This window comes from Gymnoscopelus braueri (genome assembly GCF_963280865.1).
Source record: "Gymnoscopelus braueri genome assembly, chromosome: 24".
Lineage (NCBI taxonomy): Eukaryota > Metazoa > Chordata > Actinopteri > Myctophiformes > Myctophidae > Gymnoscopelus > Gymnoscopelus braueri.
Genome location: NC_137626.1, coordinates 3815812 through 3830750, shown reverse-complemented (window position 1 = coordinate 3830750; position 14939 = coordinate 3815812). Strand labels below are relative to the sequence as shown.

At 42.6% G+C, this 14939-nt stretch overlaps 1 protein-coding gene across 7 annotated transcripts in view; it reads right to left on the bottom strand.

Moving 5' to 3' along the window:
• Window positions 1–14939, bottom strand: part of LOC308080967 (mitogen-activated protein kinase kinase kinase kinase 4-like) — a 101439-nt gene that overhangs the window by 48157 nt on the left and 38343 nt on the right. For all 7 annotated transcript variants that reach the window (XM_080423107.1, XM_080423110.1, XM_080423108.1 and 4 more), the window contains exons 4-9: window positions 9044–9169; window positions 8618–8728; window positions 7771–7861; window positions 6608–6738; window positions 5093–5147; window positions 4145–4223 (exon numbers count right to left, since the gene is read on the bottom strand). In XM_080423107.1, coding sequence (XP_080279233.1) covers window positions 4145–4223; window positions 5093–5147; window positions 6608–6738; window positions 7771–7861; window positions 8618–8728; window positions 9044–9169 — 593 coding nt within the window. The remainder of the gene's footprint in view (window positions 1–4144; window positions 4224–5092; window positions 5148–6607; window positions 6739–7770; window positions 7862–8617; window positions 8729–9043; window positions 9170–14939) is intronic.

Here is a 14939-nt window from a genome sequence, read left to right as displayed (position 1 = left end):
ATCTGTGTCACTTTAGATTTCTTTGGCTATTCAAAAATAGCAGATATACAAGCTCATAGCGCGGCACCGAGTGCCGCGCTACGAGCTTGTAGATCTGCTATTTTTGAAAAATCGTGAAAATTATTTTTTAAATATTTTTTTCCCATTTTTTTTTTAGGATTTTGAAAATGTTTAATATATCTTTCTGATTTCTGTCTTTTTTTTAAATGTTTTACTTACTCTAAATTTAGAGTTGCCAATTCTTTTTTTTACCCCTTTTTCACCCCAATGTAGTCGTTATGCCAATTAATTCCTCTCCACACACATGACGTGTGACCGAGAGTAAAACATTTAAAAAAAGGGACAGTGAAAGCGAGACAAACACCCTGTAGAAGAGAGGCCACAAACAGACGTAAACAACAAAGAAATTTCTCCAAACACACAGCTCTCCCATCAGGCCTGGCAACGCTCCCTCCCCCTCCATTCCAAACCTCAGACCAGTGTTGCCATGTCTGCTTATCATAAGCGACTTTGGGCTTCTTTTTTTCTGTAACAAAACAACTTCCAAATATTCCACATTTCATTTCAAGATTTCTTTCGGAAACAGCAGATCTACAAGCTCACAACGGTGTCGCATCGCGACGCGTTGTGAGCTTGTAGATCTTTCTTTTGCCGATGTATACAGTACGTTGCGTCGCTTCTTTTGGGACCCGGTTGCTCATGTCTCTCTCAAAACCTGGCAACGCTGCCTCAGACACTCAACAGCCTGGGAGCAAATTGAGTTTTGGACATCTGGGGCGACGCACAACCAACCGTGGAGCGTTCCACGCTGTAAACAACACCATGAAACCTCTGACTGAAATGCAGCTTTTCCGGATGAAAACTAATTCACAACAGAGGGACACGACGCAAGGCAAGGCTGAGATCAACTCAGCCGAGGAGAGTGTTGCTTAGAAAACAGCCCGTTGACGTACATAAAAACCTGTTCTCAGCTCAGGTGAAGCTGCCTGGTTTAGACCAAGGGGTCACAAACCTTTCAGTGCCGGGATCCCCCCAACATAATCATATTTGAACTGGGGACCCCCAAACATAATCATATTTGAACTGGGGACCCCCAAACATAATCATATTTGAACTGAGGACCCCCCAAAATAAACATATTTGAACTGGGGACCCCCAAACATAATCATATTTGAACTGAGGACCCCCCAAAATAAACATATTTGAACTGGGGACCCCCAAACATAATCATATTTGAACTGAGGACCCCCCAAAATAAACATATTTGAACTGGGGATACCCCCCCGCCCCAAATGATCATATTTGAACTGGGGACCCCCACAAAATAAACATATTTGAACTGGGGACCCCCACAAAATAAACATATTTGAACTGGGGACCCCCAGGAGCAAAGATTTGAGTTACAAATGTTCGCTTTAAAAAATATATTCAAAGATTTGCACAAATGTTCACGATTTTTTCAAAATTAGCAGATCTACAAGCTCATAGCGTGGCACTCGGTGCCGCGCTATGAGCTTGTAGATCTGCTAGTTTTGAATAGCGAAATAAATCTTAAAATGACACAGATGCGTTCCCAGGTCTTATTGGATTAATGGCTTGTAATGACAGACTACTGGCTTGCCTCCCCTATATCCTGTATGGATACCAGTTATAGGTATACTGTATATATCCTGTATGGATACAAGTAAGACGCGGGAAGCGAACGCAGCTCGAAAATAACATAGCAAGAAGAAATCTAAAACTGTCCTCAAACTAAGGCGTTTCCAACTTGCCATCCGGCCTGAAATATGCACAAATTACATGGAATTCTTAGATATCCCAATAGATGAACTCGTCTAGATGCTTTTTCGATGTGTTATTTTTGACTGTAGCTGCTATATTTCTCTCAGAGCCCCAGGGGCAGGCGGATTTCAGCCACACTGTAGTGCACTCTGAGATCTGTCAGCAGCCAATGAGAGCGTGAGTCACATGGGGGGCACGGCTGCACACAGGCAGTGCACACAATACTGCACACAGACGGACACACGGACACACGGACACACACTAGGGCAGGGGTGCCCATTACGTCGATCGCGATCGACCAGTAGACCGCAGAGGCTGCGCCGGTAGACCACCTGCAATGCCCCTGAAAAAAAAAAAGGCTCTAGGTGGCGCTGTGGCAGAAAATGGTGGCGCGGTACTAAATGGGGGGGGGCGCCAGGAAAAATATTGAAACAGTCCTAATGCCTTAAGGTCCTTACACACCGGACGATTTTTTTCATGCGAATAATACGTTTTTTTTTTAAACCTTATAAAGTCAATGCAAGCTTCCAAACCAGTTTCGCGGAGCGAAAAAAGCGTCTTTTAATTATTCGGAACGAGTCCGAATTTTGCGTAGGCCTATATTCGCATATTCGCCGGTGTGTAACCGCCTTTAATGTTGTTATTTAGCCCCCATAGGTAAATGTTTAAGTATTTTCATTAATGGGATAATAATTATTTGTTGGTTGGTAAATAAAATGAATGAATTACATTTTTTTTAATAATAAATCGGTAAAATCAGGCAAAAATAATAATTAAATAACCTAATCCTGACCCTAACCCTAAAACCGAAATAAAGTAACCAAAAAACGGAAAAGAAACTAACAAAAAACAACCAAAAAACAGAAAAAAGAAAAAGAATCCACCCAAAACCACGCAAATTTCGCCCACCATGCCTACCACCATGCCTACCACTCATGCACGCGCGAGTGGTAGATCACCTTGAGCTGGCAATTTCAATAGTAGAACTCAAGTTAAAAAAGTGTGGGCACCCCTGCACTAGGGCATTCACAACTAATGATTTGTGTGAGTCGACTGTTTTGACCAATTAGTAGTCGACTAGTCGAAATTAACATAAAAATTTTTTTTAGGGGGGGCATTGTTTTAATGCCATCCTACTACTATATTACTATTATTATTATCCTCCTGCCCTTATTTTTTATGGCGTTTTAAGGGAAGCGCTTCTGGCACAGCAGCACAGCGCCACAGCAGCGTCTCCAAGGATCCCCATTGCCCAATAATAGGCTTTTATTGGGCATACTTTTGACCCCCTTTTGATAAAAAATAAAGTCAGGAGGATAATAATAATAGTAAGATGGGCCATTACTATGGCCAGGCATGCAAACAGCCCGAGGTGAAAAAGGTGACAACATGTTGTTTTCTTTCGGGTCAGGTGTCACACAATTGCCTATTTGGGTTCAAAAAGGTGACTGTAGCTGAAAAGTGACACTTTTGCATGTCTGTATGGCATTAAAAAAAAAAAAAAAAAAAAAAAAAAAAATTTCCCTCCAACTATTCGACTAGTACCAACAGAGTCGACTAGTGGTTATACTAGTCGACTAGTCGACTAGTTGGTGAAAGCCCTAACACACACACAACCCGAGCACGGTTTCATAGTAAACTTCGGCGCGCCTCCTTCCGCTGCGTTCGCAACCAGTTATAGGTATACTGTATATCCTCGCTTGTTCACAAGCGGTTCTATTTTATGGATAGCATAGCCTCCCTTTGTTTGGTTCCCTGTATTGACTGTGTTGTTGAGTAGGAACCTGTTTTTATTTGGTTATGTGTTATCTTGTGTTGTGCTGTGTCAGCCCTATGGGCCAAAAAGTGTAAAAAAAATCCAATAAACTACTGATCACAAAAAAAGAAAGAAAACCAATAAAACCAATGACATGTGTCTTGACTGAGTTGTGTCAAGAACTGTTAGGGTTGAAAGAGACAACACACACACACACATCTATACTTGCGAGGACCTTCTACGGACTTCAGAGATATGAACTTGGTTTCACTCCTGGTTTGACAGTCGTGAGAACATCTGCTCACCACAAAAGGTGGGAGCACGCACGCACGCACGCACGCACGCACGCACGCACGCACGCACGCACGCACGCACGCACGCACGCACGCACGCACACACACACACACACACACACACACACACACACACACACACACACACACACACACACACACACACACACACACACACACACACACACACACACACACACACACACACACACACACACACACACACACACACACACACACACACACACACACACACACACACACACACACACACACACACACACACACACACACCACAGTGTGTCTGACTCACCATTTTTTAGACTTGAGCCGTGGGGGTGGGTTTCTTGGAATGAGGAAGAGAGCGCGCATGGGGTGCATGTCACACAGAGCTGGAATGAATCACACATTAAAGTTAAACCAACAACGTCAGAAAAATAAAACACAAAATGTTAAGTATAACCGACACCGACATCAGAAAACAAGACAAGGCCCACGAGCACGGCAACAATGGGACGAGGACGAGGGTTCCCAAACATTTCAGGCCGCGACCCCCCAAAATAATCATATTTGAACGGGGTTCCCCCCCCCGCCGTGACAAGCACTTGGAATTGTATGCATTACATTTACTTTGACTCAGATCCACTGAGCTTGTAGATCGGCTGTTTTCACAATTTTCACTCTTTCTTACGTACAATTTGGCCAATTTGGTATTGAAAAGGTCTTAAAAGTCCTTAAAGGGATAGTTCACCCCTAAAATGACGATTAGTCACCCCATGGAGACTTGAATTCATGGATATTGTTTAGTTTTTTGTCTCATTCCTAATCCAATAATTTGATGACCGGCAGCGGTTCCGGTAGGAGACACAAAGAGTCTCCTTTGTGTCTCCTACCGGTCCGCTGGTCATCACATTATTATCTTAGGAATGAGACAAAAACTAAACAATATCCATGAATTCAAGTCTCCATGGGGTGACTAATGGATAGAAAAAAAATATTTTTGGGGGTGAACTATCCCTTTAAATCTTTATAAATGTGCAGATACCCTGTATACACTTATACTGTATGTTGGTTTGTTTACTGTTGAGATAGAAAACCATGTTGCACGTTAAGCTAATCATCTGGGGACCCCCCCCCCAAAAAAAAAAACATCTTGGGACCCCCCCCCCCCCCAAGAAAAAATCATCTGGGGACCCCTCTGGGGGGTCCCGACACCCAGTTTGGGAAACCACTGCTAATATAGGAGAAGAGAGGCACTCACGTGGAGCTCCTTCAGCCATCTCGATGGCGGTGATCCCACAGGACCATAAATCACTCTGCAAGAGAAGAAGAGTCATATCAGTCAGTCATAATCACTCACACATGGTGTTTCTATACTAGTGAGGACTTCAACCTGATGGTATCACTATACTAGTGAGGACGTTAACATTTTTAGGAAGGCATTTTTTCTTTTTTCTCCTGCCATTTTTAACCCTATAACCCCAATCCTGAGTTATACTTAAAGGTCAAGACCACTTTAGTAGATGTTTTGGTTGTGTAGTTACCTTGCCATCATGTAACTCCAAAGCAATAAATCTAAAATAATTGCTCCATTGATTGTACAGTGAAACAGCTCTCAAAGTCACTCTTTTAGCATGTAAACTAATGTGAACAAAGCTGATTCAGACAATATGGAACATCACCAAACCCAGTACTGTTTGTTTAATAAAAATGTAAATTTCCTGTTGATTTAACTATTTCTATGAGGAAGAAAACCCGGGGTGGATCCGCAGATCCGGATATTCAAATAGTAAAATCAACAGGAAGTTGACATTTTTATTTAACAAATACATGGTGATGTTCTATATTGTCTGAATCAACTTTGTTTGCATTTGTTTTCATGCTAAAAGAGTGACTTTGAGAGACGTTTCACCGTACAATGTAAGTCAAAGAGGAGCATATTTTGAATTATCAATTTCTAATCAATGGAGCAATTATTTTAGATTTCTTCTCCACCTTTGGAGATACATCATGGCAAGGTAAATACACAACCCAAACCTCTACCAAAGTGGTCTTGCCCTTTAATTGCACGCACCAAAAACTTGAGCGTGTAGATCTGCTATTTTCAGTGTGCGACAAGTATAAATCACGCATAACTCCCAACCCTAACCCCCTAAACCTAACGTGGATCATTTCCTAATTGTAAGCCTATGTATATCTCTGAAAATCTTTGCTTTAAGCATTAAACCACCATTTCTCTTGTGGCGACCAGGAAAATAGCCCTCACAATGTTTCATAGTAATACTAGTGCGCACGCACGCACGCACACACACACACACACACACACACACACACACACACACACACACACACACACACACACACACACACACACACACACACACACACACACACACACACACACACACACACACACACACACACACACACACACACACACACACACACACACACACACACCCACCCTCTTAACCCTTTAAGACCTGAGGCGATTCTTAAAAGAAATCTAAATCCTAACAGTTTTTTGAAAAAAATCAACAAAAAAAAAATCAAGATTTTTCAAAAATAGCAGATCTACAAGTTCATAGCGCGGCACTCGGTGCCGCGCTATGAACTTGTATATCTGCTATTTTTGAATAGCCAAAGACATCTAAAGTGACACAGATGCGTTCCAGGTCTCAATGGGTTAATAGAGTGACAGACAAACCGAGCCTTCATCCCAGCTCTAATAAACAGAAGCATTGTTGTGTCCGGGTGCATCACGAGGAGCTCTTACTCTGTAGTCGTACGTGGCGTCGGGGTTCTCGTCGCAGGCGATGACCTCGGGGGCCATCCAGTAGGGCGTCCCGATGAAGGTGTTCCTCCGGCCCACGGTGCGGTCCAGCTGGGCGCTCACACCAAAGTCCACTGGATAAAGAGAGAGAGAGAGAGAGAGAGAGGAACCAACCCGCAGACGTGAGGTTAGGAGAACGCCCTCCATGTTGGTTTCATTTTGTCTCTTAACTCCTTCAATCAACTCGTACTGTGTCATTTTAGATTTGAGCTATAACCATTATTTTATACTTTGGGCTATTGAAAAATAGCAGATCTACAAGCTCATAGCGCGGCACCGAGTGCCACGGTACAAAATGTGTGAAAACGTTCGAATTAGGCCTGACCTCGACTAAGTCGAATAGTCGACTGGTTAGTCGCGGGGGGTCCGAGTCGACTGCGTGTCTCTTAGTCGAATCTAGTTTAAGGGCCAAAAATGTTTTTAATTGTTTTTTGGCCAAGTCTACACCTGCAACCACACGTAACTTCCACTTTATTCTTCTTATTCCTCGTCTTTGTATTGTTTGTGTTGGAGCGCCTCAGTGCGGCTGCAGAGTTCATGTGCAACCTCTTCCAGAGAGAGATAGAGACACTAGAAACTCTGCTGGAGACACAAAACAAACTGTGTAGACTTGGCCCTTTGAAATAAAATGTATTTTGGCAAAAAATAAAAAAAAATATGAATATATATTTTTTTGCATTAGTCGACTGCCAGTCGACTAATGGCAATTAGTCGGCAATTAGATTCGACTAAACAAATCCTTAGTCGGGGACAGGCCTACTTCGAATATATATATATAATTTTTTAAAACTTTTTTAACTCAAATCTTTGCATCTGGGGGTCCCTGGACATATTTTGATGGGGATCGACGGCCAAAAACATATAATCTTGTGTGGTCCTTGACAAGAAAAGGTTTGAGCACCACTGATATAGCAACACTAGTTTTTTTCTGAAAAATTAAGACACTTGCTGAGACATTTGACAGTTTGACAAAATTATGTTTGAATAGCCAAAAAACTAATCTAAAAATGAGAAACAAAGAAAAAGAACTAAGCCACGCCAGGTACAGTACTGTAGGAGAAGAGACGGGTTTGAAGCGGTGTGTGTGGTCTGTTGAACCACCTTACCCAGTTTGACCTCTGCGTTCTCTGTGAGCAGCACGTTCTGGCCTTTGATGTCACGATGGATGACGTGGTGGGCGTGCAAGTGTTGTAGACCCTATGAGAGAGAGAGAGAGGGAGAGAGAGAGAGAGAGAGAGAGAGATCAATTAATGCTTAAAGTCCTGCAGGTACTAATAGGTGTCTAAAGAGAAGAGAAGACATTATAAGAGCAGTGCATGGTGGAAAAAGTACTCAAATTTTCTACTGAATTAAAAGTATCAATATTGCAGTGTAGCAATACTCTGTTACAAGTAAAAGTAAGGTATTAAAAAAGTACTTGAGTAAAAGTACAAACGTATTGGTATCAAAATGTACTTAAAGTACCAAAAGTAGAAAATACTCTTTGTGCAGAATGTCCCATTTCACAAGTTCAAAATGTATAAAAATCTTTGGAAAATAGCAGATCTACAAGCTAACAATGCGTCACGATGCGACGCATTGTGAGCTTGTAGATCGTCTATTTTCAAATGGCAGAAATATATATAGGGCTGAAGTGGTTAATGTGTGTTTTGTGATAATAATCTAAATCTGCAAAGTAACTAAGTTTTCAAATGATTGTAGCGGAGTAAAAGTCCAATATTTGCCTCTGAGATGTAATGGAGTAGAAGGAAAAGTACTGAAAATGGGAAATACTCCAGTAAAGTAAAAAAAATCCTCAAAAGTGTACAGTACTTGAGTAAGTTACTTTACACCGCTGTACAAGAGGAGAGAGGAGAGGAGAGGAGAGGAGAGGAGAGGAGAGGAGAAGAGAAGAGAAGAGAAGAGAAGAGAAGAGAAGAGAAGAGAAGAGAAGAGAAATCACTATAGTCTTACTCTGAGGATTTCTCTGGAGATATAAGCGATCCAGTCTTCTTTCAGCTGGTTTCCCTTGGTGTTCTTCACCAGGTCTGTGATGGACCCGGCACCGCAGAACTCCATCACCAGCTGCCACACACACACACACACACACACACACACACACACACACACACACACACACACACACACACACACACACACACACACACACACACACACACACACACACACACACACACACACACACACACACACACACACACACACACACACACACACACACACACTTCGTTATTACATTACCCAGGCTCCCAAATGCAACGACTTTCCAGGCTTTTCAGCAGCTGTCAGAAGCCTGGAGGTGTGTTGAACGGCTGGCACACACACTTACACACACACACACACACACTCTCTCACACACACACACACACACACACTCACCCATAGCTGGTCGTCATGTCCCGGTGGACTCTTCTTGATGAAGGCTCCGTAGTAGGTGGCTATGTTCCTGTGGTGAGAGTACTTCTTCAGCATGTTGATCTCCAGTTTGATCTCCTCCTCTTCATCCTGGAGACACACACACACACACACACACACACACACACACACACACACACACACACACACACACACACACACACACACACACACACACACACACACACACACACACACACACACACACACACACACACACACACACACACACACACACACACACACACACACACACACAGGCCATGTCCTTAATCTGTGATTTGTGAAACAGCATGAAAGCAGCACCCACACACTAGCGCTGTGTGTTTCATAAACAATTAGCACAATGTGTAGTAAAAATGATGTTTTTTTTAAAGCACACTTTCTACAATTGTTGTGTTTTGTCAAAAACTGTTTTGACTCCAAGGAATGTCTCCGTTCCTTACAACACAGAGAGTAAGATACCATAACTGTGTGATAACAATACATGGGTATATGACAAAACACACCGTTACAGAGGAGAATACAGCTGGTCATTTATACTTATACTTTTTGCTATTTTTTGGACATTTTCGCCAATAATGGCAACTAAGGACGGCAGTGGTTAAAACGGTATACTGCTCTGTCCCTACATACTACATACTACATACACCATACTACATACTGTACTACATACTACTTTAAATCCCAAAGCAATTCCCTTTCATCCCAAGGGCCAGGCTGAGTGGAGTTAGTATGAAGCCAGGCCCTCATTCAGAGCATGTGTAGCACCCAGTGTTGCCAGATTTTGGGAGCCCGCAACTACCAACGTTTACAAGCGACTTCACAGAAAAAACGAGCCCAACGTCGCTTATAATAAGCAGATATGGCAACACTGGTGTGCGGCATGCGTTGCATGTTGTGTAGGGCTAAACAATGTGAGGATGTGGAGTGTATTGTACACACAGATCCTTCCTTTGTTCCCGGATTAATGAGGCCCCGTGGCACCTCAGTGTGATCTGATGTGTACAATATCCTTCATCAATTAAATGAATTAAATACCAAGGCCCTCATTGGAAACAAGTCCGCAAGGACTTTTATGAACGGACCTGTTAGACAAAGTATTTTAAATGTAACTGTGCTGTTTTACATTTTTTGCCTAATAAAATATTCAATCAATCAATCAATCATCAGTAATCCACTGGATTGATAGAACTGGACATTATATCAGGCTAACGGTAAATCCCTCTATATCAAGGGTGATGCAACTTTGATGATGGAGAGGGGCCACTATATTTCCACGCTCACTCCAGAGGGACACATTGCATTATACTGTCGGGCCATTCTAAGTCACACAAAAACAGCTAAATTAGCAGATCTACAAGCTCAAAACGCGTCGCAGCGCGACGCGTTTTGAGCTTGTAGATCTGCTATTTTTTAAATGGAATCCTGATTTTGTTTTGCAATTTTTTAATTGGAATCCTGAAAAGTAAAAATTCTATTTCATTTCAAATGCATTTAGTTATACTTATGATAACTTTATGAACTTAAATACAAATACATTGGACATAAAAAAGACAAAAGAATTTTAACACTAGTCATTAAGCTACTATAATATAGACTGAAGTACTTAAAGCGGGTCATGTTTGGAATTGTAAACAGCTGAAATCAATAATATATATTAGTATTCTGATATTAACCCGCGGGCCGCATTAAGTGAAGGTGGGGGCCGCATGTGGCCCCTGGGCCGCCAGTCGCCCATGTATGCTCTAGATGAATGAATACTCTGACGGTCGCTGCCCTGACAGTGAGTGGTCTGACTGACCTGGACGCCATACTGTGTATGGAGGCTGTGACTGAGAATCTATTGAGATTCGTATTTTTATCCACTGATACAGAGTGTATATCAGTGGTTGCCAAACTTTTCAGGCCGCAACCCCCCCAAAATAACCCCCCCCAAAATAATCATGTGTTTTGAACTGGGGACCCCCCCCCCACCATGACAAGCACTTGGGATTGTAGGCTTCGCATTTAGTTTGACTCGGTTCCACAGATAAACGTTGTGAAAATAGCCGATCTACAAGCTCACATCGCCTCGCACTGGCTATTTTCACAATGTTTGCCTCTTTCTCACATAAGCATTTTGGCCAATTTGGCCATTAAAAAAAGAAACGTCTTAAAAGTCATAAAATTGCCAATTTAGAAATGTGCAGATACCCTGCACACACTTATAGGCTACACTGTGTGTTGGTTTGTTTACTGTTGAGTGAGAAAACAATGTTACACATTAAGCTAATCATCTAAAACCCTTGGTGTAGTGTTGGCTCGCCGGCAGAGGTGTAAAGTAACTAAGTACATCTACTCAAGTACTGTACAATTTTGAGGTACTTTTACTTCACTGGAGTATCTCCAATTGTCTATACTTTTACCTCTACTCCACTACATCTCAGAGGCAAATATTGTACTTTTTACTCCACTACAATTATTTGACAACTTTAGTTACTAGTTACTTTGCAGATATACATTATTACATTATGAAACATGCATTAACCACTTTAACACTATTTTATACCGATCGGCTATTTGAAAATAGCCGATCTACAAGCTCACAACGCGTCGCATCGCGACGCGTTGTGAGCTTGTAGATCTGCTATTTTCAAACATTTTAGTACTTTTACTTTTGGTACTTTAAGTACATTCTGATACCAAACACTTTTGTACTTTCACTCAAGTACATTTTTAATTCCGGACTTTCACTTGTAACAGAGTACCTCTACATTGCAGTATTGATACTTTTACTTAAGTAAAAACATGCGAGTACTTTTTCTGCTCGCCGGACGCCCGGCCGGCCGGACGCACCGGGCCAGCATGGACGCTGACGGTGATGAACAGTGACAGGCTAATTGAACGCACGCTGCGAGCGGCCCGGCGGTTAGCTTTACATTTACACCATCGCCCTCCTCCTATAGAACACAGAGGAGGAGGGGTGTGTGTGTACAGTACAGTATATATACTATAGGAACCATAGGGGGATAACACAGTGTTATCACTGAACGCTTAACGTGTGTGTGTGTGTGTGTGTGTGCGCGTGTGCGTGTGCGTGTGTGTGTGTGTGTACACATGGAGATTTGTCAGAGTTAAATTAGCACTGATGACTTTATTGTGTATGTAGATCGGAGTCCACGAGATGAAAAATCATATCAAATGGGGGGGTGAAGCTGATGCATACAGACTACCCCCACCCCCCCCCCCCCCTCTCTACCCCCCCCCCCCCCCTCTCTACCCCCCCTCCCCCTCCCTCTCTACCCACCCATCCCCCCTCCCCCCCGGGCTCTGCCACACAGCTGTTGGGATTTATTACACTGCCTACTCACTGACACTGGTCACATGGTCGAACGAGAGACACAGTCACACAGTATGGGTGAGAGAGAGAGAGGAAGAGAGGAGAGGATCAGAGAGAGAGAGACGGGGGGGGGGGGGGTAGTGACGAGCTTGGGGGGGACAACGCCAGAGGACATCAGACAAAGGAAATGTGTGTCAATGAATTCTCAGGGTATGGGAACATACACTAGGGGCCCTAAACTTTTTTTTTTACACATTTACTATTTTGAAAAACATTTTAAAATAGAGAACATAGCCAATCTACATCCGACACATTGTGAGCTTGTAGATCTATGGCTATTTTGAACCATTTCAAAATGTTTTTCAAAGTAGTAAAAATGTCAAAAAGGGGTAATATAGGGCCCAAGGTGAACTCCGATCCCTGTCATTCCAGGGTATGGGAACATTACACAAAGCGAGCATGGATCCAGGTCATTGGGTCAAATCCTTACATAAGGGTCTTGTAAGTTTGGGTGCTTGTCAGAAATGTGTCACACCCTGGCCCGGACCGCTGGCCTAGCGGTCCGGGCACTTAGGCTCAATGTAGCCTGACAGCGTGTCGCGAGTTCCGACTATCCAATAAAAGGTAGAAAAAGCCCCAAAAATATATTTAAGAAACGTGTCACCATCTACAGCACACATAACGTCAGAGTTGAGATTGTATATCGTTGTTGTCGGGCAGAAACCTCTTATCTCCATATTGAAACTTTTTGCGTTTTTTTTTTCCCGTAAATCAACGCCCCTACTTGGTCATACTACAGCGTCACACAAAAGCATCAAAAGTCGACGCGTTTCGAGCTTGTAGATCTGCTACTTTTGAATTTGAATCCTGAAAAGTTTGGGATATATGAGGTTTCCACCCGACAGAGACAATATCATCTATATATAGAAAAAGCTTTTCTATATATAGATGCGGTATAGATGCGGCGGTCTCTCCGGTAGGAGACTCTAAGGAGACTTTTTGAGTCTCCTACCGGATACATTAGCATCAAATTATTGGCTCAGGAATGCGACAAAACCCAAAATAATCTCCATGAATTCAAGGCTTCATGGGGTGTGTAATTGATAGAAAATAAGTAATTTTTTGGGTGAATTATTCCTTTAACTCTTTGACTGCGGACGACGCGATAACGCGTCAAGTGCTACTTTGTCCAGTTGGCCGTCGACGCGTTCGACGCGCTGGACGCGCGTTCATTGTTTAATCTCTGATTGCGCTATGCTGCTTAATATTCAATGTTATTTTCGAGTTCCACTTACTTCACCCACATCTGCATCCGGTTTCATGACCTGGATTCCGTTTCCGGTTTTTGATTTTTTTTCCCCGGTCATTTTCGTCCAAAATATGTAAACAAACGGTTTTTCACACGGTATAACAGACAAACGGACAGGTTCTCTCCTATAATCTATGGTCTGGGTGACGATCAGTCATCGCCGTCGTGTATCACATCGTAATTTTGGCCGATCAGACAATCTGGGACTACGTCACATCCGTTTTCATGTTTTTCCCTGTCTAATCTCCCAAGAAGGGTGACAGTGACCCAACGACCTGATCAAGCTGTCATGTGCTGCTCTCTAGTGGCGGATTTGTGCTGTGCCTTTAAATTATGTGTCTTTAAATTATTTTCATGAAAAAAAATCAAAATATAAAAATAAAAAAAACACGAAAATTGCTGGCACTGGGGGAGTACTTTATGAAAATACTCTGGCAGTCAAAGAGTTAACATGAAGCTAAATGAGGGACAGGGGGCTTTCAAAAGGAAGGGAGAATGTCCATATTTAGCATTAGGCCTGTATGGTGTGTGTGTGTGTGTGTGTGTGTGTGTGTGTGTGTGTGTGTGTGTGTGTGTGTGTGTGTGTGTGTGTGTGGATTTTGGGAATGTAGGCCAGAGCTGCCTCGTGCACATGAATGGGCCATGTACAGTCAGAGAGGTTAGGCTTTCATTTTACTATGTTGTACCACGGTGTCCCATGTCGAAAAATAACCCATCCACAACAAGCTCAAAACGTGCCGCCATCGCGACACATTGTGAGCTTGTAGATGGGCTATTTCCGGTGTCCATTTAGCTGCAAAATGTAGCGTTTTACATGCCGGTGGCTTACATAGATCCCTAGTGGTTCTTGAAGTGGGGTTCCAAGTTAAATGAGGAACGGTTTAATGTCACAGGTTTAGAAGTGAACAATAAGAAAAGAGAGAGAGAGAGAGAGAGAGTCGCACGAAAGTTGAATCCTGAGTCAACTTTATTCCTCCAGATTAAGCTTGTTGGATATTGCAATCTCCAAAATGACAGATATTAACTAAAGCACACTATTTCTACGTCCTTAACTCATTGACTGCCAGAGTTAAAACCTCGTTCATAGCAGCCCTTGCCAGCGATTTTCGTGTTTTTTTGTTTCGTTATTTTGTTATTTAATTCACATATAGAAAGTCTAGCTTGACACTTGAATCGTTTTGATCGTTCCACCACTAGAGAGCAGCACATACCAAGCTTGATCGGCTCGC